This window comes from Cherax quadricarinatus, chromosome 9 (assembly GCF_038502225.1).
Source record: "Cherax quadricarinatus isolate ZL_2023a chromosome 9, ASM3850222v1, whole genome shotgun sequence".
Lineage (NCBI taxonomy): Eukaryota > Metazoa > Arthropoda > Malacostraca > Decapoda > Parastacidae > Cherax > Cherax quadricarinatus.
In genome coordinates, this window is record NC_091300.1 from 7,400,628 (window position 1) to 7,422,153 (window position 21,526).

Here is a 21,526-nt window from a genome sequence, read left to right on the forward strand (position 1 = left end):
CCTTACATACTATACGTGTGTGTGTATAGGGGTGTAGTGTGCAACAGCAGATATTTTACAATATATTAGCACCAGAGTTTTCAGTTGTACATCACTGTTTATTCCCAGGATGAACTTGATGCAGCCAAGGCACAGTTAAAGGAAATTTCAGCTTTAAGAGAACGACAAGAAAAAATGATGGAAAACCTTGTGCATCAGCGTGACATGTATCGAACTCTTCTGTCACAGCAGTCGCCAAACGTTGCAGGTGTAAGTGTGTTAATTTTTTGACGGCATTTCTGGATTCAAACAGTTCTTGTATAGTGGTAGCATACACTTACAAATGAGAGGCTGTTATGAAAAGTTTTGTTTTTAGTTTCTGTTTCAATTAATTAATCGTTTCCTTTAATGCATACGGGTATTAATGTCCACTAGGTGTATATTAACAAACTCATTTTAGTAAAAAAATTTATTTCAATAATCATAAGTTGATACTTCAATATGTTTAGTAGGCTTTACATAAGCCATAAGTTTTTTCTTTATACTTTTAGTAATTTATACAGAATGGATTAGAAGTCCCTTGTTCCCGGCATTTTAGTCACCCCTTGCAAATATTGTTAGTACGTATCATTAAAAAGTGAATCGTGTTTGAAAAACTAGGACTGTCCATTGACATTGTATTGAACATTCGTTTCTTCTCTTACTTCAACAAACCAGCCATATCCCATCGAAGCAGGGTGGCCCAAAAAGAAAAAAAAGTTTATCTTTTTAACCAGTAATATATACAGGAGAAGGGGTTACTAGCCCCTTGCTCCTGGCATTTTAGTCGCCTCTTAACCCTTTGAGGGTTTCGGCCGTACTAGTATGGCTTACGACCCAGAGTTTTTGACATACTAGAACGCCTAAATTCTAGCGCCCTCAAATCTAGTGGGAGAAAGCTGGTAGGCCTACATATGAAAGAATGGGTCTATGTGGTCAGTGTGCACAGTATAAAAAAAAATCCTGCAGCACACAGTGCATAATGAGAAAAAAAAAACTTGGACTGTTTTTTGGGAATAAAACAGCGACTTTGCACTGTATTTTCATATGGTATTTATTGTTGTATTCTAGTTTTCTTCGTCGCATTTTATAGAATGGAAGACATATTACAGAAATTGAGATGATTTTGACTGGTTTTACAATGAAAAGTACCTTGAAATTGAGCTCAAATTATCAGAAATGTTAAATTTTTACCAAAGTTCAAAAGTAAACAAATCATGCCAAGCGTCCAAAACACGTCAACTGGTGAGTCTAATATTCTTTCACAAGTGCGCCAATATTATTTATACCATTTTTTACACTAATGCAGTAGCCTGCATAACAGTAAATCTTCAGTTTTTTGTGAGAATAAAAATTCAAAGTGGAAAGCAAAAGAATGTAAGAGGGGCCTTGAGACGTGACTAATGAACAGAGGAAATGTCATTTTAGTGCCAGGAATGTTTTTCTTGTTTATTCTGGACCCTATTCGGAAATTGGCATCTTTTGAAATTTGTGTGAAATTGGCAAAATTGCTAAATTCTCACCACTGTACTGGATAGTTGAAATTGGTAAATGGGTGGTTTCTTGCACTCATTCGATAGAAAAATGGAGTTCTATCAAAGTATTCATGTTTTTTTGTCGACTAGTACAGTGGAATTGGCCGAAAATGGGGCTCAAAGTGGGCAAAATCGCCGATGCATAAACATCGCCGAGACTGCTAACTTCGCGAGAGCATAATTCCGTAAGTTTTCCATCAAATTTCATACTTTTGGTGTCATTATGATCGGGAAAAGATTCTCTATCTTTTCATCAGAATTTTTGTTTTTTTTTAAATTTGGCCGACCCTGAGAACGAGTCTCGGAGAGGGCCTATCGACCCTCAAAGGGTTAAGACACGCATTGCTTACAGAGGAAGAATTCTTTTCCATTTACCCATGGAGATCAGAGGAAATAGACAAGAACAAGAACTAATAAGACAATAGAAGAAAACTCAGAGGGGTGTATGTCTATATATATGCTTGTACATGTATGAGTAGTGTGAAGTAAGTGTAAGTAGCAAGACGTACCTGAAATCTTGCATGTTTATGAGACAGAAAAAAGACACCAGCCATCCTACCGTCATGTAAAACAATTACAGGTTTTCGTTTCACACTCATTTGGCAGGATGGTAGTACCTCACTCTGTGGTTACTGTCTACCAACCTACTACCTAGGACTCAAAAGGCTTGTTACCTTATAATTCATACACTTTCCTGTCTCTTACCATATGCAGAGAAACTATGCATGTGCTTTACTAATCCAGGGGGAACTTTTTCCCAGTGAAAGTCGAGCTTTAACTGGGATGCCTTATGTCACTATGCTGGTTGAACATATTTACAGATAGGATTGTAAAAGAAATGAATACTAGGGATTAAAAGATGTTGGATCTTGTTCAGTGTTATAGTTGCTCTTTGTTGATGACAATTCGTTGGAGAGATTCTGAAGACAAGTTGCAAAGGTTGGCGAACAAATTTTGGGAGGGTACGTAAAAGTAGGTTGTAGGTTGGTAGACAGCAACCACCCAGGGAAGTACTACCGTCCTGCCAGATGACTGTGAAACAGAAATCTGTAACTGTTTTGCATGATGGTAGGATTGCTCGTTTCATTTTCTGTCTCATAAACACGCTAGATAACAGGGATTTCTTGCTACTCCTACTTACACTTTGGTCACACTTCACAGACACGCACATGCATACATATATACATACATCTCGGTTTTTCTCCTTTTTCTAAATAGCTCTTGTTCTTCTTCATTTCTTCTATTGTCCATGGGGAAGTGGAAAAGAATCTTTCCTCCGTAAGCCATGCGTGTCGTATGAGGCGACTAAAATGCCGGGAGCAATGGGCTAGTAACCCCTTCTCCTGTAGACATTTACTAAAAAAGAGAAGAAGAAAAACTTTATAAAACTGGGATGCTTAAATGTGCGTGGATGTAGTGCGGATACAAGAAACAGACGATTGCTGATGTTATGTATGAAAAGAAGTTGGATGTCCTGGCCCTAAGCGAAACAAAGCTGAAGGGGGTAGGAGAGTTTCAGTGGGGGGAAATAAATGGGATTAAATCTGGAGTATCTGAGAGAGTTAGAGCAAAGGAAGGGGTAGCAGTAATGTTAACCCTTTCAGGGTCCAAGGCCCAAATCTGGAGTCACGCACCAGTGTCCAAGAATTTTCAAAAAAAAAATTGTTATTTTTTCTTATGAAATCGTAGAGAATCTTTTTGTGAAGGTAATAAAACAAAAAGTACGAAATTTGGTGGAAAATTGACGAAATTATGCTCTCGCGAATTTTGATGTGTCATCGATATTTACGAATCGGCGATTTTGCCGACTTTGACTCCCATTTTAGACCAATTACATTATTCCAATCAACCAAATTCTTAGCTATTTCACTAGTATTACTTCTATTCTATCGATTGAGCACAAGAAATCGCCAAGTCAACTGTTTCAACTACAAAATAAAGTGATCGGAAATTGTTAATTTGGCCAATTTAACACAAAGTTCAAAATATTCCAATTTCAAAATAGGGTCCAGAATGAACAATGTAGGCATTCCTGGCACTAAACTAACATTTCCTCTGTTCATTAGTTATGTTTTGAGGCTTTACAAATAAATTCCATTTTGATTTTTTATTCACATAATGAATTTTTATTCACACCAAAAAATAGAAGATTTACTGTTATGCAATACTGTAATAATTGTATAAATATCATCACTATATTTGTGAATGTATATTAGACCCACCAGCTGACGTGTATTAGACGTGTGAGGTCGTTTGTTTACTCTTGAATATCGGCAAAAATTTAACATTTCTGCTACTTTGAGCTCAGTTTCAAGCCATTTCCAGTGCTAAAACCAAACAAAATCATCTCTATTTCTTTAATATGTCTTCCATTCTATCAAATGAGACCAAGAAATCGCAAATACAACTATAAAAAACATACGAAAAAACACTGCAAAGTTGCTGTTTTAATCGAAAAATCATGATTTAATTTTTTTTCTCTCATTATACACAGTGTGCTGCAGGATCTGTTTTATGTGGTGCACACATACCACATAGATGTATTCTCTCATATCTAAGCCCAAATGTACCACTCACAGTTTATCAGAGTGAGCTGAGCTCATGGCGTAGATCTACGGTTTGGACCCTGAACGTAAAGCCGTAGATCTATGGGACGGACCCTGAAAGGGTTAAATGATCAGTTATAGAAGGAGAAAAGAGAATATGAATGTGTAAATTCAAGAATTATGTGGATTAAAGTAAAGGTTGGATGCGAGAAGTGGGTCATAATAAGTGTGTATGCACCTGGAGAAGAGAGGAATGCAGAGGAGAGAGAGAGATTTTGGGAGATGTTAAGTGAATGTATAGGAGCCTTTGAACCAAGTGAGAGAGTAATTGTGGTAGGGGACCTGAATGCTAAAGTAGGAGAAACTTTTAGAGAGGGTGTGGTAGGTAAGTTTGGGGTGCCAGGTGTAAATGATAATGGGAGCCCTTTGATTGAGCTTGTATAGAAAGGGGTTTAGTTATAGGTAATACATACTTTAAGAAAAAGAGGATAAATAAGTATACAAGATATGATGTAGGGCGAAATGACAGTAGTTTGTTGGATTATGTATTGGTAGATAAAAGACTGTTGAGTAGACTTCAGGATGTACATGTTTATAGAGGGGCCACAGATATATCAGATCACTTTCTAGTTGTAGCTACACTGAGAGTAAAAGGTAGATGGGATACAAGGAGAATAGAAGCATCAGGGAAGAGAGAGGTGAAGGTTTATAAACTAAAAGAGGAGGCAGTTAGGGTAAGATATAAACAGCTATTGGAGGATAGATGGGCTAATGAGAGCATAGGCAATGGGGTCGAAGAGGTATAGGGTAGGTTTAAAAATGTAGTGTTAGAGTGTTCAGCAGAAGTTTGTGGTTACAGGAAAGTCGGTGCAGGAGGGAAGAGGAGCGATTGGTGGAATGATGATGTAAAGAGAGTAGTAAGGGAGAAAAAGTTAGCATATGAGAAGTTTTTACAAAGTAGAAGTGATGCAAGGAGGGAAGAGTATATGGAGAAAAAGAGAGAGGTTAAGAGAGTGGTGAAGCAATGTAAAAAGAGAGCAAATGAGAGAGTGGGTGAGATGTTATCAACAAATTTTGTTGAAAATAAGAAAGTTTTGGAGTGAGATTAACAAGTTAAGAAAGCCTAGAGAACAAATGGATTTGTCAGTTAAAAATAGGAGAGGAGAGTTATTAAATGGAGAGTTAGAGGTATTGGGAAGATGGAGGGAATATTTTGAGGAATTGTTAAATGTTGATGAAGATAGGGAAGCTGTGATTTCGTGTATAGGGCAAGGAGGAATAACATCTTGTAGGAGTGAGGAAGAGCCAGTTGTGAGTGTGGGGGAAGTTCGTGAGGGAGTAGGTAAAATGAAAGGTGGTAAGGCAGCCGGGATTGATGGGATAAAGATAGAAATGTTAAAAACAGGTGGGGATATAGTTTTGGAGTGGTTGGTGCAATTATTTAATAAATGTATGGAAGAGGGTAAGGTACCTAGGGATTGGCAGAGAGCATGCATAGTTCCTTTGTATAAAGGCAAAGGGGATAAAAGAGAGTGCAAAAATTATAGGGGGATAAGTTAGGAGGAGGTGCGGGATTACCAAAACTGTTGTCCAGAGGGCTGAGGAAGGGTTGTTGAGGTGGTTCGGACATGTAGAGAGAATGGAGCGAAACAGAATGACTTCAAGAGTGTATCAGTCTGTAGTGGAAGGAAGGCGGGGTTGGGGTCGGCCTAGGAGGGGTTGGAGGGAGGGGGTAAAGGAGTTTTTGTGTGCGAGGGGCTTGGACTTCCAGCAGGCATGCGTGAGAGTGTTTGATAGGAGTGAATGTAGACAAATGGTTTTTAATACTTGACGTGCTGTTGGAGTGTGAGCAAAGTAACATTTATGAAGGGATTCAGGGAAACCGGCAGGCCGGACTTGAGTCCTGGAGATGGGAAGTACAGTGCCTGCACTCTGAAGGAGGGGTGTTAATGTTGCAGTTTAAAAACTGTAGTGTAAAGCACCCTTCTGGCAAGACAGTGATGGAGTGAATGATGGTGAAAGTTTTTCTTTTTCGGGCCACCCTGCCTTGGTGGGAATCGGCCGGTGTGATAAGTCTGTTGAGTATACCTGGTAAAGTGTATGGTAGAGTTATAATTGAAAGAATTAAGAGTAAGACGGAGAATAGGATAGCAGATGAACAAGGAGGCTTTAGGAAAGGTAGGGGGTGTGTGGACCAGGTGTTTACAGTGAAACATATAAGTGAACAGTATTTAGATAAGGCTAAAGAGGAGGTCTTTGTGGCATTTATGGATTTGGAAAAGGCGTATGACAGGGTGGATAGGGGGGCAATGTGGCAGATGTTGCAAGTGTATGGTGTAGGAGGTAGGTTACTGAAAGCAGTGAAGAGTTTTTACGAGGATAGTGAGGCTCAAGTTAGAGTATGTAGGAAAGAGGGAAATTTTTTCCCAGTAAAAGTAGGCCTTAGACAGGGATGTGTGATGTCACCGTGGTTGTTTAATATATTTATAGATGGGGTTGTAAGAGAAGTAAATGCGAGGGTCTTGGCAAGAGGTGTGGAGTTAAAAGATAAAGAATCACACACAAAGTGGGAGTTGTCACAGCTGCTCTTTGCTGATGACACTGTGGTCTTGGGAGATTCTGAAGAGAAGTTGCAGAGATTGGTGGATGAATTTGGTAGGGTGTGCAAAAGTAGAAAATTAAAGGTGAATACAGGAAAGAGTAAGGTTATGAGGATAACAAAAAGATTAGGTGATGAAAGATTGAATATCAGATTGGAGGGAGAGAGTATGGAGGAGGTGAACGTATTCAGATATTTGGGAGTGGACATGTCAGCGGATGGGTCTGTGAAAGATGAGGTGAATCATAGAATTGATGAGGGAAAAAGAGAGTGGTGCACTTAGGAGTCTGTGGAGACAAAGAACTTTGTCCTTGGAGGCAAAGAGGGGAATGTATGAGAGTATAGTTTTACCAACGCTCTTATATGGGTGTGAAACGTGGGTGATGAATGTTGCAGCAAGGAGAAGGCTGGAGGCAGTGGAGATGTCATGTCTGAGGGCAATGTGTGGTGTAAATATAATGCAGAGAATTCGTAGTTTGGAAGTTAGGAGGAGGTGCGGGATTACCAAAACTGTTGTCCAGAGGGCTGAGGAAGGGTTGTTGAGGTGGTTCGGACATGTAGAGAGAATGGAGCGAAACAGAATGACTTCAAGAGTGTATCAGTCTGTAGTGGAAGGAAGGCGGGGTAGGGGTCGGCCTAGGAAAGGTTGGAGGGAGGGGGTAAAGGAGGTTTTGTGTGCGAGGGGCTTGGACTTCCAGCAGGCATACGTGAGCGTGTTTGATAGGAGTGAATGGAGACAAATGGTTTTTAATACTTGACGTGCTGTTGGAGTGTGAGCAAAGTAACATTTATGAAGGGATTCAGGGAAACCGGCATGCCGGACTTGAGTCCTGGAGATGGGAAGTACAGTGCCTGCACTCTGAAGGAGGGGTGTTAATGTTGCAGTTTAAAAACTGTAGTGTAAAGCACCCTTCTGGCAAGACAGTGATGGAGTGAATGATGGTGAAAGTTTTTCTTTTTCGGGCCACCCTGCCTTGGTGGGAATCAGCCAGTGTGATAATAAAAAAAAAATAATGTGTAGAAAGAAATTTGGTAATAAGTAATACATATTTTATGAAAAAGAGGATAAATAAATATACAAGGTATGATGTAGCACGTAATGAAAGTAGTTTGTTAGATTATGTATTGGTGGATGAAAGGTTGATGGGTAGGCTCCAGGATGTACATGTTTATAGAGGGGCAACTGATATATCGGATCATTATTTAGTTGTAGCTACAGTTAGAGTAAGAGGTAGATGGGAAAAGAGGAAGGTGGCAACAACAAGTAAGAGGGAGGTGAAAGTGTATAAACTAAAGGAGGAGGAAGTTCGGGCGAGATATAAGCTACTATTGGCAGAAAGGTGGGCTAGTGCAAAGATGAGTAGTGCATTTTAAAAATGCAGTATTAGAATGTGGGGCAGAAGTTTGTGGTTATAGGAGGGTGGGGGCAGGAGGAAAGAGGAGTGATTAGTGGAATGACGAAGTAAAGGGTGTGATAAAAGAGAAAAAGGTAGCTTACGAGAGGTTTTTACAAAGCAGAAGTGTTGTAAGAAGAGCAGAGTATATGGAGAGTAAAAGAAAGGTGAAGAGAGTGGTGAGAGAGTGCAAAAGGAGAGCAGATGATAGAGTAGGAGAGGCACTCTCAAGAAATTTTAATGAAAAGAAAAAATTTTGGAGTTAAACAAGTTAAGAAAGCCTAGGGAAAGTATGGATTTGTCAGTTAAGAACAGAGTAGGGGAGTTAGTGGAGGGGGAGAGTGAGGTATTAGGCAGATGGCGAGAATATTTTGAGGAACTTTTAAATGTTGAGGAAGAAAGGGAGGCGGTAATTTCATGCACTGGTCAGGGAGGTAAACCATCTTTTAGGAGTGAAGAAGAGCAGAATGTAAGTGTGGGGGAGGTACGTGAGGCATTACGTAGAATGAAAGGGGGTAAAGCAGCTGGAACTGATGGGATCATGCCAGAAATGTTAAAAGCATGGGGGGATATAGTGTTGGAGTGGTTGGTACTTTTGTTTAATAAATGTATGAAAGAGGGGAAGGTGCCTAGGGATTGGCAGAGAGCATGTATAGTCCCTTTATGTAAAGGGAAAGGGGACAAAAGAGACTAAAAATTATAGAGGAATAAGTTTACTGAGTATACCAGGAAAAGTGTACGGTAGGGTTATAATTGAAAGAATTAGAGGTAAGACAGAATGTAGGATTGCGGATGAGCAAGGAGGTTTCAGAGTGGGTAGGGGATGTGTAGATGAAGTGTTTACATTGAAGCATATATGTGAACAGTATTTAGATAAAGGTAGGGAAGTTTTTATTACATTTATGGATTTAGAAAAGGCACATGATAGAATGGATATGGGAGCAATGTGGCAGATGGTGCAAGTATATGGTGGTAAGTTACTAAATGCTGTAAAGAGTTTTTATGAGGATAGTGAGGCTCAGGTTATGGTGTGTAGAAGAGAGGGAGACTACTTCCCGGTAAAAGTAGGTCTTAGACAGGGATGTGTAATGTCACCATGGTTGTTTAATATATTTATAGATGGGGTTGTAAAAGAAGTAAATGCTAGGGTGTTCGGGAGAGTGGTGGGATTAAATTATGGGGAATCAAATACAAAATGGGAATTGACACGGTTACTTTTTGCTGATGATACTGTGCTTATGAGAGATTCTAAAGAAAAATTGCAAAGGTTAGTGGATGAGTTTGGGAGTGTGTGTAAAGGTAGAAAGTTGAAAGTGAACATAGAAAAGAGTAAGGGGATGAGGATATCAAATGATTTAGATAAAGAAAAATTGGATATCAAATTGGGGAGGAGGAATATGGAAGAAGTGAATGTTTTCAGATACTTGGGAGTTGACGTGTCGGCGGATGGATTTATGAAGGATGAGGTTAGTCATAGAATTGATGAGGGGAAAAAAGGCGAGTGGTGCGTTGAGGTATATGTGGAGTCAAAAAACGTTATCTATGAAGGGAATGTATGAAAGTATAGTAGTACCAACACTCTTATATGGGTGTGAAGCTTGGGTTGTGAATGCAGCAGCGAGGAGGCGTTTGGAGGCAGTGGAGATGTCCTGTCTAAGGGCAATGTGTGGTGTAAATATTATGCAGAAAATTCGGAGTGTGGAAATTAGAAGGTGTGGAGTTAATAAAAGTATTAGTCAGAGGGCTGAAGAGGGGTTGTTGAGGTGGTCTGGTCATTTAGAGAGAATGGATCAAAGTAGAATGACATGGAGAGCATATAAATCTGTAGGGGAAGGAAGGCGGGGTAGGGGCCGTCCTCGAAAATGTTGGAGGGAGGGGGTAAAAGAGGTTTTGTGGGTGAGGGGCTTGGACTTCCAGCAAGCGTGTGTGTGTGTGTTAGATAGGAGTGAATGGAGACGAATGGTATTTGGGACCTGACAGTCTGTTGGAGTGTGAGCAGGGTAATATTTAGTGAAGGGATTCAGGGAAACCGGTTATTTTTATATAGCCGGACTTGAGTCCTGGAAATGGGAAGTACAATGCCTGCACTCTAAAGGAGGGGTCCGGGATATTAGCAGTTTGGAGGGATATGTTGTGTATCTTTATACATATATGCTTCTAAACTGTTGTGTTCTGAGCACCTCTGCAAAAACAGTGATTATGTGTGAGTGAGGTGAAAGTGTTGAATGATGATGAAAGTATTTTATTTTTGGGGATTTTCTTTCTTTTTGGGTCACCCTGCCTCGGTGGGAGACGGCCGACTTGTTGGAAAAAAAAAAAAAATACACACCTAGGTTTTTCTTCTTTTTCATAATAGTTCTTGTTCTTTTTTTTCCACTATTCTCCATGGGGAAGTGGAAAAGAATATTTCCTCTGTAAGCCAAGTGTGTTGAATGAGGTGACTAAAATGCCACGACCAATGGGCTAGTAACCCTTCTGTAGAAAGTGCTAAAGAAGAGAAGGTATACTTTATAAAACTGGAATGCTTGAATGTACAGTGGACCCCCGAGTTTCGTGAGTAATCCATTCCAGAGAATCTGCTAAATGACGAAATTGCCGAATGACAAAACCATTTTCCCCATAAGAAATAGTGGAAATAAAATTAATCCATTCCAGACACCCAAAAATATTAAAATAAAATATTTTTTTTTCCAAATTAAATAAAGATTTACATACTGAAAACAATTAGAAATCAAGTACTACATTCATATATAAAATAACAACATTACACTTACCTTTACTGAAGACTTCTGGGTGGATGGAAGACGGGAGGAGGGGATAGGAGGAAGGTGTACACTATTGTTTGGAAGGAGAATCTCCTTCCATTAGGACTTCAGGTACCAAGTCTTTATATGGGGTTACTTCCCTTCTTTGTTTTTTTAAGACACTGGGAGCAACTTTAGAGTCACTGGACCCCTGTCGCACAAAATATGTTCAGAGAACTCTGTTTCTGGCGTTTCTTTAAGATTTGTCTGAAGTGGGACACAACACTGTCATTGTACATGTTGACAATACAGCCTGCAACAGCTTTATTAGGGTGAAGTTCATCCCTAAATGTCTGCACTTCAGTTCACTTTGCACAAATGTCCTTAATCTTTGAAGAAGGCACCTTCCTCCATCTCTCTTCCTCCTCCTCCTCTGCAGCAATTTCCTGAGCTTTGATCTCTTGCTGTTAGAGATGAAACTCTTGCATTTCTTCAGTGGTTAGCTCTTCCCTGTGGTCCTCCACCAACTCTTCCACATCCTTGCCACTTACCTCCAACCCCAGGGACTTCGCCAATGCCACAAGAGATTCCACAACTGGCATAGGCTCCTTAGGGTCAGCCCCAAACCCTTCCAAATCCCTCTCTTGTACACATTCTGGCCACAATTTTCTCCAAGCAGAATTCAAAGTTCTGCAAGTCACTCCTTCCCAAGCCTTACTTATAAGGTTTATGCAAGTGAGGATATTAGAGTGATCTTTCCAGAACTCTCTTAGGGTCAATTCAGTCTGAGGTCACTTCAAAGCACTTTTGAAACACTGCTTTGGTGTACAGTTTTTTGAAGTTTGAAACGACCTGCTGGTCCATGGGCTGGATGAGAGGAGTTGTATTAGGGGGCAAGAACTTCACTGTGATGAAACTAAACTCCTCCACTATTTGCTCTTCCAAGTCTGGAGGATGAGCAGGAGCATTGTCAGTTACCAGGAGGCACTTGAGTGGCAATTTATTTTCCAGGAGGTATTTCTTCACACTGGGGCCAAACACTTCATTAAACCAGACTAGGAAAATTTCCCTTGTGACCCATGCCTTATTGTTAGCCTTCCACATCACACACAAATTACTCTTGGCAACACTGTTTTTCTTGAACACTCTGGGATTTTCAGAGTGATACACCAGTAAAGGCTTCACTTTGCAATCCCCACTAGCATTACTACAAAACATGAGTAAGCCTATCCTTCATAGGCTTGTGTCCTGGGAGTGCCGTCTCCTCCTTGATGTAGGTCCTCTTTGGCATTTTCTTCTAGAAGAGGCTTGTTTCGTCACAATTAAACACTTGTTGGGGTTTGAATTCTCCAGTGTCTACGCATTCCTTAACCCTTTGACTGTTTCGGTCATATATATACATCTTACGAGGTACCGTGTTTGACTTATATTTTTTTTTTAACACACCGGCCGTATCCCACCGAGGCGGGGTGGCCCAAAAGGAAAAACGAGTTTCTCCTTTTATATTTAGTAATATATACAGGAGAAGGGATTAGTAGCCCCTTGCTCCTGGCATTTTAGTCGTCTCTTACAACACTCATGGTTTACAGACGAAGAATTGTTCCACTTTCCCATGGAGGTAAGAGCAAATAAACAAGAACAAGAACTAGTAAGAAAATAGAAGAGAACCCAGTGGGGTGTGTATATATATGCTTGTACATGTATGTGTAGTGTGACCTTAGTGTAAGTAGAAGTAGCAAGACGTACCTGAAACCTTGCGTGTTTGTGAGACAGAAAAATGGACACCAGCAATCCTACCATCATGCAAAACAATTGCAGGCTTTCGTTTTACACTCACTTGGCAGTACGGTAGTACCTCCCTGGGCGGTTGCTGTCTACTAACCTACTACCTAGGGTTTGACGTATATATACTCATAAATTCTAGCGGCTTCAAATCAAGGAGAACGCTGGTAGGCCCACATGTGAGAGAATGGGTCTGTGTGGTCAGTGTGCACCATATAAAAAAAATCCTGAAGCACGCAGTGCATAACGAGAAAAAAAACTCCGACCATTTTTTTTAATTAAAATGCTGAATTTGTGGTCTATTTTCATATAGTATTTATGGTTGTATTCTCGTTTTCTTGGTCTCATTTGATAGAATGGAAAACATATTATAGAAATAGAGGTGATTTTCATTGGTTTTACTATAAAAAGAACCTGGAAATGGAGCTCAAAGTATGGGAAATGTTTGATTTTTGCCGATGTTCAAAAGTAAACAAATGATGTCATTGTCCAATAAATGTCCAACTAGCCATTCTAATATGCAGTCATGAATGGGTTGACATTATTTGTACAATTATTACAGTATTGCAGTATTCTGCATAACAGTAAATGTTCTATTTTTTGTTTGAAAAAAAAATCAAAATAGAAAGCAAGAGTAATATCAGAGGGGCCTGGAGGCGTGACTGATGAACAAAGAAAATGTTATTTTAGAGCCAGGAATGTCTGCATTGTTCATGGAGGACCCTATTTTGAAATTGCCATATTTTTTAATTTTCATGAAATTGGCCAAATTGCAAATTTCTGACCACGTTATTGGGTAGTTGAAATCGGTAAATGGGCAGTTTCTTGTACTCAATTGATAGAAAAAATGGAGTTCTAAAGAAATAGCTATGAGTTTGGGCAACTGGAATAATAGAATTAACCGAAAATAGAGCTCTAAAGTGGGTGAAAACGCCGATTCGTAAATATCACCGAGGGCGCTAACTTCGCGAGAGTGTTATTCTGTCAGTTTTCCATCAAATTTCGTTTTTTTTTTTTTTTGGTGTCATTACAATCGGGAAAAGATTCTCTATCATTTCAAGGGGTTAAACTCCTGTACAAACTTCTCAGCTGCTTTTTTGTCAGAACTGGCAGCCTCACCATGCCTTATCACACTGTGAATGCCACTACGCTTCTTAAATCTCTTAAGCCAACTTTTGCTGGCCTTAAAATCACAAGCATCACCACTTGTTGCAGACATTTTCTTTACGAGATCGTCATGCAACTGCCTTGCCTTTTCACATATTATCGACTGCATAATATTATCTCCTGCTAACTGTTTTTGGGTAATCCACACCAACAATAACCTTTCCACTTCTTCGAGGATTTGCGATCTCTTTTTTGTCAGCATATCTACCCCTTTTGCAACAACAGCACACTTTATTTCCTTTCCCTTCGCCATGATCAAAATAATGGTTGAATGAGGTTTGCCATACATCGTGGCAAGTTCTGTGACATGCACTCTGCTCTCATATTTTTCAATGATTTCCTTCTTGAATTCGATCGTGTTCCTCGCTTTACCAAAGGGCTTGCACTAGCTTTCCTTGGGCCCATGGTGACTTATTTAGCAGTTGCAAGCACAAAAAGCAATGGATTATTATGAAATGTATTGTATGAACCTGCAGGGTGATGGTCACATGCTGGTAAACAATGGCACACTGAGTGTGAATGGTGCGGGAGACTGGCTTTGTGTGCACGGTGACAGGCAGACAGGTACCGGACGGTCGCCGGATCACGAGTCCAATCACGAACCGTGAGGCTAAATTTTGCCGAAAGTTGATGCCGACGAAACTCGGGGGTCCACTGTACTTTGATGTAGTGTGGATGATAAGAGAGATGATTGCTAATGTTATGAATGAAAAGAAGTTGGATGTCCTAGCTCTAAGCGAAAAAAAGCTGAAGGGGATAGGTGAGTTTTAGTGGGGAGAAATAAATGGGATTAAGTCAGGAGTGTCTGAGAGTTAGAGCTAAGGAAGGGGTAGCAATAATGAAGGGATTCAGGGAAACTGGCAGGTCAGACTTGAGTCCTGGAGATGGGGAATACAGTGCCTGCACTCTGGAGGAGGGGTGGTAATGTTTCAGTTTTATAACTAGTATAAGTGCTCCTCTGACAAGACAGTGATGAAGTGAATGCCGGTGAAAGTTTTTCTTGTTTGGGCCACCTGCCTTGGTGGGAGATGGCTGATGTGTTAATAATAAATGAAATAACATAAAAGTAAGAAATTAAAAAGCACACATAGAAAAGAGCCAGGTGATGAGGGCAAGAAAAAAGTTTCAGGTAGTGAACTCGGAATATCAGGTTGGAGGGAGGAAGCATAATGAGAGTGGGTGTATTTAGATTTTTGGTAGTGATTATTTCTGCAAATGGGTCTGTGAAAGATGAAATGAACCATAGAATAAATGAGGGAGATAAACAAGGTATGTGATGTGTTAAGGCATGTGTTGAAAGTTTATGGAGGCAAAAACAAAAGGAGCATGTACCAGAGTATAGTGGTAACAATACTTATATGGGTGTGAGACATGAGTTTTGAACATTGTAGGGTGGCGTGCACAGGCAGTGGACATAGTCGTGTTTGAGAGCAAGGTGTTGTGTGAATATTATGTAGAGAATTAGGAATGTGGAGATTAGAAGACAGTGAGGGGTTACCAAAAGTATAATTCAGAGGGCTGAGGAGCTGTTTAGGTGATCTGGGCATTTTGAGATGACTATGAGTGTAAATAAATATTTTGTGGTAAGAAAGAGCAGTAGTGTTAATCCCTGGAAGGGTTGGAGGGAGGGAATAAACAAGGTTTTGAGCTTGGGTCTTGAGTATCCAGCAGGCTTATTTGAACATGTTGGATTATAGTGTGTCGAGTCAAGTGCTTTAACATACTGTTGGAGAATGAGAAAGGTAACATTTATGAAGGGATTTAGTGAAACTTGTTAGCCAGATTCAAGTCTTGGAGGTAAGAAATACTGTGCCTGCACTCTAGAGAAGGGGTGAGGATTTTGCAGTTTGGAAGGTCAAGTGAACTGTGATGTCGGCATACATGTGATTAGACAGCATTTGAATAAGGAATGGTTTAAATTATTGTTTTTTTTTTTTTGAAGGGGTATGTCACCCTTTCTTGGTGGGAGACAGCTGGGGGGCAAATTTTTTTTTTTCTTCTTCTTCTTCTTCTGTGTCATGACGTATCATGATCCGAGGTGCTTTCAAAATACAGTACTCGCTCATGATTCTACATTCTTGTTATATATAATTTAACTTAATGATATCAAAGAAAGGTTTTGCAGAATAAACATGAATTTGTATCTTTTTGTGTTAACTTGAGTTACTATATGTAGGTTTCATGGTAATCTAAATTTCCTTCATTCAGAAGCCTGCTATAACAAGTGAAGCTCCACAGTCATCACCAGTATCCCAAGAAGAAGTTAAGAAACTTCAGGAAGATTTAGAGAAGTCCAAGAAGGAGATAATTACCCTGAAAAGGGAACATGAAGATTATCGGGCAGAAAAGGCTAAGAATGACAAAATGATGCAAGATGACCACGAAAGTCTCAGAGCCACTATGGAAAAAACACGGTACGGAAAATGCTTAAGACAGATGGAGTTTACCTAGAACCTGAGATGTAGTGAAATCCAAATTTGTGAACTTTGATTACTTATCCAGTGTTTTTTACTTAAGTGTCTCCTAGGGATAATTTTGATTCTGTATTCTGGCTTGGCACTTGACCTTTAATTTGAAAACCATCTACAAAATTTTGTTTAAAGTAAGTTCAGTGGCTCTCCCACACCCATTTACCCATTTCTCTCTCCTTTTTGGATATTCTTGCAAATGTTAATGAGGTTATAGCAGTATTTAGAGATAGAGCATGTGACATTCCGGAAATAGGAGCTCAAATCTAAAATATTTATACATACAGAATTTAATGGTATTAGTTGATTCTGAATTTGTAGGAACCTCTAGACAGGTAGATTTAACCCTTTGAATGTTGAGACCCCTGCTCGGACACTTGCTTAGTGTTGAAGAATTTAAAAAAAAAAATTATATTGCGAAATGATAGAGAATCTTTTTCTGGAGATAATGAAACCAAAAGTTTGAAATTTGATGGAAAATTTACAGAATTATGCTCTCACGAAGTTAGTGGTCTCAGCAGTATTTATGCATCGGCGATTTTGCCCATTTTGAGCCCTATTTTGGGCCAATTCCTTTGTTCCACTCGACCAAACTCATAGCTATTTCACTGGAACTCCTTTTATTCTGTTGCTTGAGTACAAGAAACTGCTCATTTACGCATTTCAACTACACAAAAAAGTTTATCAAATTACTAGTTTGGCCAGTTTCATAGAAAATTCAAGAAAGGCCACTTTCAAAATAGCAGCCAGAATAAACAATGCCGACATTCCTGGCACTAAAATAGCATTTTCTCTGTTCATTAGTCACATCTCCAGGCCCCTCTTATATTACGCTTGCTCTATATTTTGAATTTTTATTCACAAAAAATAGATGATTTACTGTTACTCAGACTACTGCATTATTGTTATACTTGTATAAATAATATCAGCACATTTGTGAATCCATATTAGACCCACTATTTGACGTGTATGGGATGCGTGACGTGATTTCTTTACTCTTGAACATTGTCAAAAATCTAACATTTCTGCTACTTTGAGCTCAATTTCAAGCTACGTACTTTTAGTCGGTAAACCAGTCAGTCATCTCTATTTCTGTAATATATCTTCCATTCTGTCAAATGAGATAAAGAAAATGAGAATGCAGCTATGAATACCATACGAGAATACATCGCAAAGTTGCTGTTTTAAACCAAAGGCACGGTCGCAGTTTTTTTTTCTCATGCACTGCTTGCTGCAGGATTTTTTTTTTATATTGCACTCACTGACCACACAGACCCATTCTTTCATATGTAGGCCTACCAGCTTTCTGCCACAAGATTGGAAGCCGCTAGAATTTTGGCGGTTTGTTATGTGACCGACACTGGCTTCAAAGCCGTAATTTTACGGGAGCGACATCGATGGGGTTAAGGCCCTAGTGAGCTAAGAATTTTTGATGTGCATACACTACATACTGCAGTTCATAATTTTTTTGTTTTAGTAAAATATTTGGCTATTTATTTTGAGATACTCAGACTATCTGAAAAAAATAACTTGTCTGAGTTTTATGGGCCTGTACTGCTGATGGGCTTGGAACTTTCAGTTCCTTCTCCTCTCAAGGGAGGTGCCTTGATCCAGGAAATGGGATTTAACCTCCTCTTACTTAGCATGTGGGTCTCAGCACATTATTCCCAGAGCATGTAAGTCTCAACTTTTTTTTTTTAACAAGTCGGCCGTCTCCCACCGAGGCAGGGTGACCCAAAAAAAGAAAAAATCCCCAAAAAGAAAATACTTTCATCATCATTCAACACTTTCACCCCACTCACGCACAGTCACTGTTTTTGCAGAGGCGCCCAGAACACAACAGTTTAGAAGCATATACCTATAAAGATACACAACATATCCCTCCAAACTGCCAATATCCCGAACCCCTGCTTTAGAGTACTTCCCATTTCCAGGACTCAAGTCCGGCTATATAAAAATAACCGGTTTCCCTGAATCCCTTCACTAAATATTACCCTGCTCACACTCCAACAGATCGTCAGGTCCCAAATACCATTCGTCTCCATTCTCTCCTATCTAACACGCTCACACACGCTTGCTGGAAGTCCAAGCCTCTCGCCCACAAAACCTCCTTTACCCCCTCCCTCCAACCTTTTCGAGGACGACCCCTACCCCGCCTTCCCCTACAAATTTATACGCTCTCCATGTCATTCTACTTTGATCCATTCTCTCTAAATGACCAAACCACCTCAACAACCCCTCTTCAGCCCTCTGACTAATACTTTTATTAACTCCACACCTTCTCCGAATTTTCTGCATAATATTTACACCACACATTGCCCTTAGACAGGACATCTCCACTGCCTCCAATCGCCTCCTCGCTGCTGCATTCACAACCCAAGCTTCACACCCATATAAGAGTGTTGGTACTACTATACTTACATACATTGCCTTCTTTGCCTCCATAGATAACATTTTTTTGTCTCCACATATACCTTAATGCACCACTCACCTTTTTTCCCCTCATCAATTCTATGATTAACCTCATCCTTCATAAATCCATCCGCCGACACGTCAACTCCCAAGTACCTGAAACATAAGAACATAAGAAAGGAGGAACACTGCAGGAGACCTGCTGGCCCATACTAGGCAGGTCCTTTACAATTCATCCCACTAACAAAACATTTGCCCAACCCAATTTTCAATGCCACCCAAGAAATAAGCTCTGATGTGAAAGTCCCACTCAAATCCAACCCCTCCCACTCATGTACTTATCCAACCTAGATTTGAAACTACCCAAAGTCCCAGCCTCAATAACCCAACTAGGTAGACTGTTCCACTCATCAACTACCCTATTTCCAAACCAATACTTTCCTATGTCCTTTCTAAATCTAAACTTATCTAATTTAAATCCATTACTGCGGGTAGACAGCAACCACCCAGGGAGGTACTACCGTCCTGCCAAGTGAGTGTAAAACGAAGCCTGTGATTGTTTTACATGATGGTAGGATTGCTGATGTCTTTTGTCTGTCTCATAAATATGCAAGATTACAGGCATGTCTTGCTACTTCTACTTACACTTAGGTCACACTACACATACATGTACACATTTATTTATACACACTCATCTGAGTTTTCTTTGATTTTATCTTAATAGTTCTTGGTCTTATTAATTTTCCTTTTATATCCATGGGGAAGTGGAATAAGAATCTTTCCTCCGTAAGCCATGCGTGTTGTAAAAGTCAACTAAAATGCCGGGAACAATGGGCTAGTAACCCCTTTTCCTGTAAAGATTACTAAAAAGAATAAGAAGAAGAAAATTGTCAAAGTGGGAAGTCTGAATGTGCGTGGATGTTGTGCAGATGATAAGAAAGAGATGATTGTGGATGTTATGAATGAGAAGAAGCTGGATGTCCTGGCTTTAAGTGAAACAAAGCTGAAGGGGGTGGGAGAGTTTCAGTGGAGAGGAATAAATGGGATTAGGTCAGGGGTTTCAAATAGAGTTAGAGCTAAAGAAGGAGTAGCAATAATGTTGAAGGATAAGCTATGGCTGGAAAAGAGGGACTATAAATGTATTAATTCAAGGATTATGTGGAGTAAAATAAAGATTGGATGTGAAAAGTGGGTTATAATAAGCGTGTATGCACCTGGAGAAGAGAGAAGTGTAGAGGAGAGAGAGAGATTTTGGGAAATGTTGAGTGAATGCGTGGGGAGTTTTGAATCAAGTGTGAGAGTAATGGTGGTTGGGGATTTTAATGCTAAAGTGGGTAAAAATGTTATGGAGGGAGTAGTAGGTAAATTTGGGGTGCCAGGGGTAAATGTAAATGGGGAGCCTTTAATTGAGCTATGTGTAGAAAGAAATTTGGTAATAAGTAATACATATTTTATGAAAAAGAGGATAAATAAATATACAAGGTATGATGTAGCACGTAATGAAAGTAGTTTATTAGATTATGTATTGGTGGATAAAAGGTTGATGGGTAGGCTCCAGGATGTACATGTTTATAGAGGGGCAACTGATATATCGGATCATTATTTAGTTGTAGCTACAGTTAGAGTAAGAGGTAGATGGGAAAAGAGGAAGGTGGCAACAACAAGTAAGAGGGAGGTGAAAGTGTATAAACTAAGGGAGGAGGAAGTTCGGGTGAGATATAAGCGACTATTGGCAGAAAGGTGGGCTAGTGCAAAGATGAGTAGTGGGGGGGTTGAAGAGGGTTGGAATAGTTTTAAAAATGCAGTATTAGAATGTGGGGCAGAAGTTTGTGGTTATAGGAGGGTGGGGGCAGGAGGAAAGAGGAGTGATTGGTGGAATGATGAAGTAAAGGGTGTGATAAAAGAGAAAAAGGTAGCTTATGAGAGGTTTTTACAAAGCAGAAGTGTTATAAGAAGAGCAGAGTATATGGAGAGTAAAAGAAAGGTAAAGAGAGTGGTGAGAGAGTGCAAAAGGAGAGCAGATGATAGAGTGGGAGAGGCACTGTCAAGAAATTTTAATGAAAATAAGAAAAAATTTTGGAGTGAGTTAAACAAGTTAAGAAAGCCTAGGGAAAATATGGATTTGTCAGTTAAAAACAGAGTAGGGGAGTTAGTAGATGGGGAGATGGAGGTATTGGGAAGATGGCGAGAATATTTTGAGGAACTTTTAAATGTTAAGGAAGAAACAGAGGCAGTAATTTCATGCACTGGTCAGGGAGGTATACCATCTTTTAGGAGTGAAGAAGAGCAGAATGTAAGTGTGGGGGAGGTACGTGAGGCATTACGTAAAATGAAAGGGGGTAAAGCAGCTGGAACTGATGGGATCATGACAGAAATGTTAAAAGCAGGGGGGGATATAGTGTTGGAGTGGTTGGTACTTTTGTTTAATAAATGTATGAAAGAGGGGAAGGTACCTAGGGATTGGCAGAGAGCATGTATAGTCCCTTTATATAAAGGGAAAGGGGACAAAAGAGACTGTAAAAATTATAGAGGAATAAGCTTACTGAGTATACCAGGAAAAGTGTACGGTAGGGTTATAATTGAAAGAATTAGAGGTAAGACAGAATGTAGGATTGCGGATGAGCAAGGAGGTTTTAGAGTGGGTAGGGGATGTGTAGATCAGGTGTTTACATTGAAGCATATATGTGAACAGTATTTAGATAAAGATAGGGAAGTTTTTATTGCATTTATGGATTTAGAAAAGGCATATGATAGAGTGGATAGAGGAGCAATGTGGCAGATGTTGCAAGTATATGGAATAGGTGGTAAGTTATTAAATGCTGTAAAGAGTTTTTATGAGGATAGTGAGGCTCAGGTTAGGG

The 21,526-nt window shown here is 39.8% G+C and overlaps 1 protein-coding gene across 2 annotated transcripts in view; it reads left to right on the top strand.

Moving 5' to 3' along the window:
* The window catches only part of LOC128685975 (nucleoprotein TPR-like), a 243,857-nt gene that overhangs the window by 48,455 nt on the left and 173,876 nt on the right, over positions 1 to 21,526 (top strand). The window contains exons 12-13 of one of the 2 annotated variants that reach the window (XM_070083193.1): positions 109 to 249; positions 15,994 to 16,199. In XM_070083193.1, coding sequence (XP_069939294.1) covers positions 109 to 249; positions 15,994 to 16,199 — 347 coding nt within the window. The remainder of the gene's footprint in view (positions 1 to 108; positions 250 to 15,993; positions 16,200 to 21,526) is intronic. The other variant, XM_070083194.1, reaches the window with a different exon arrangement.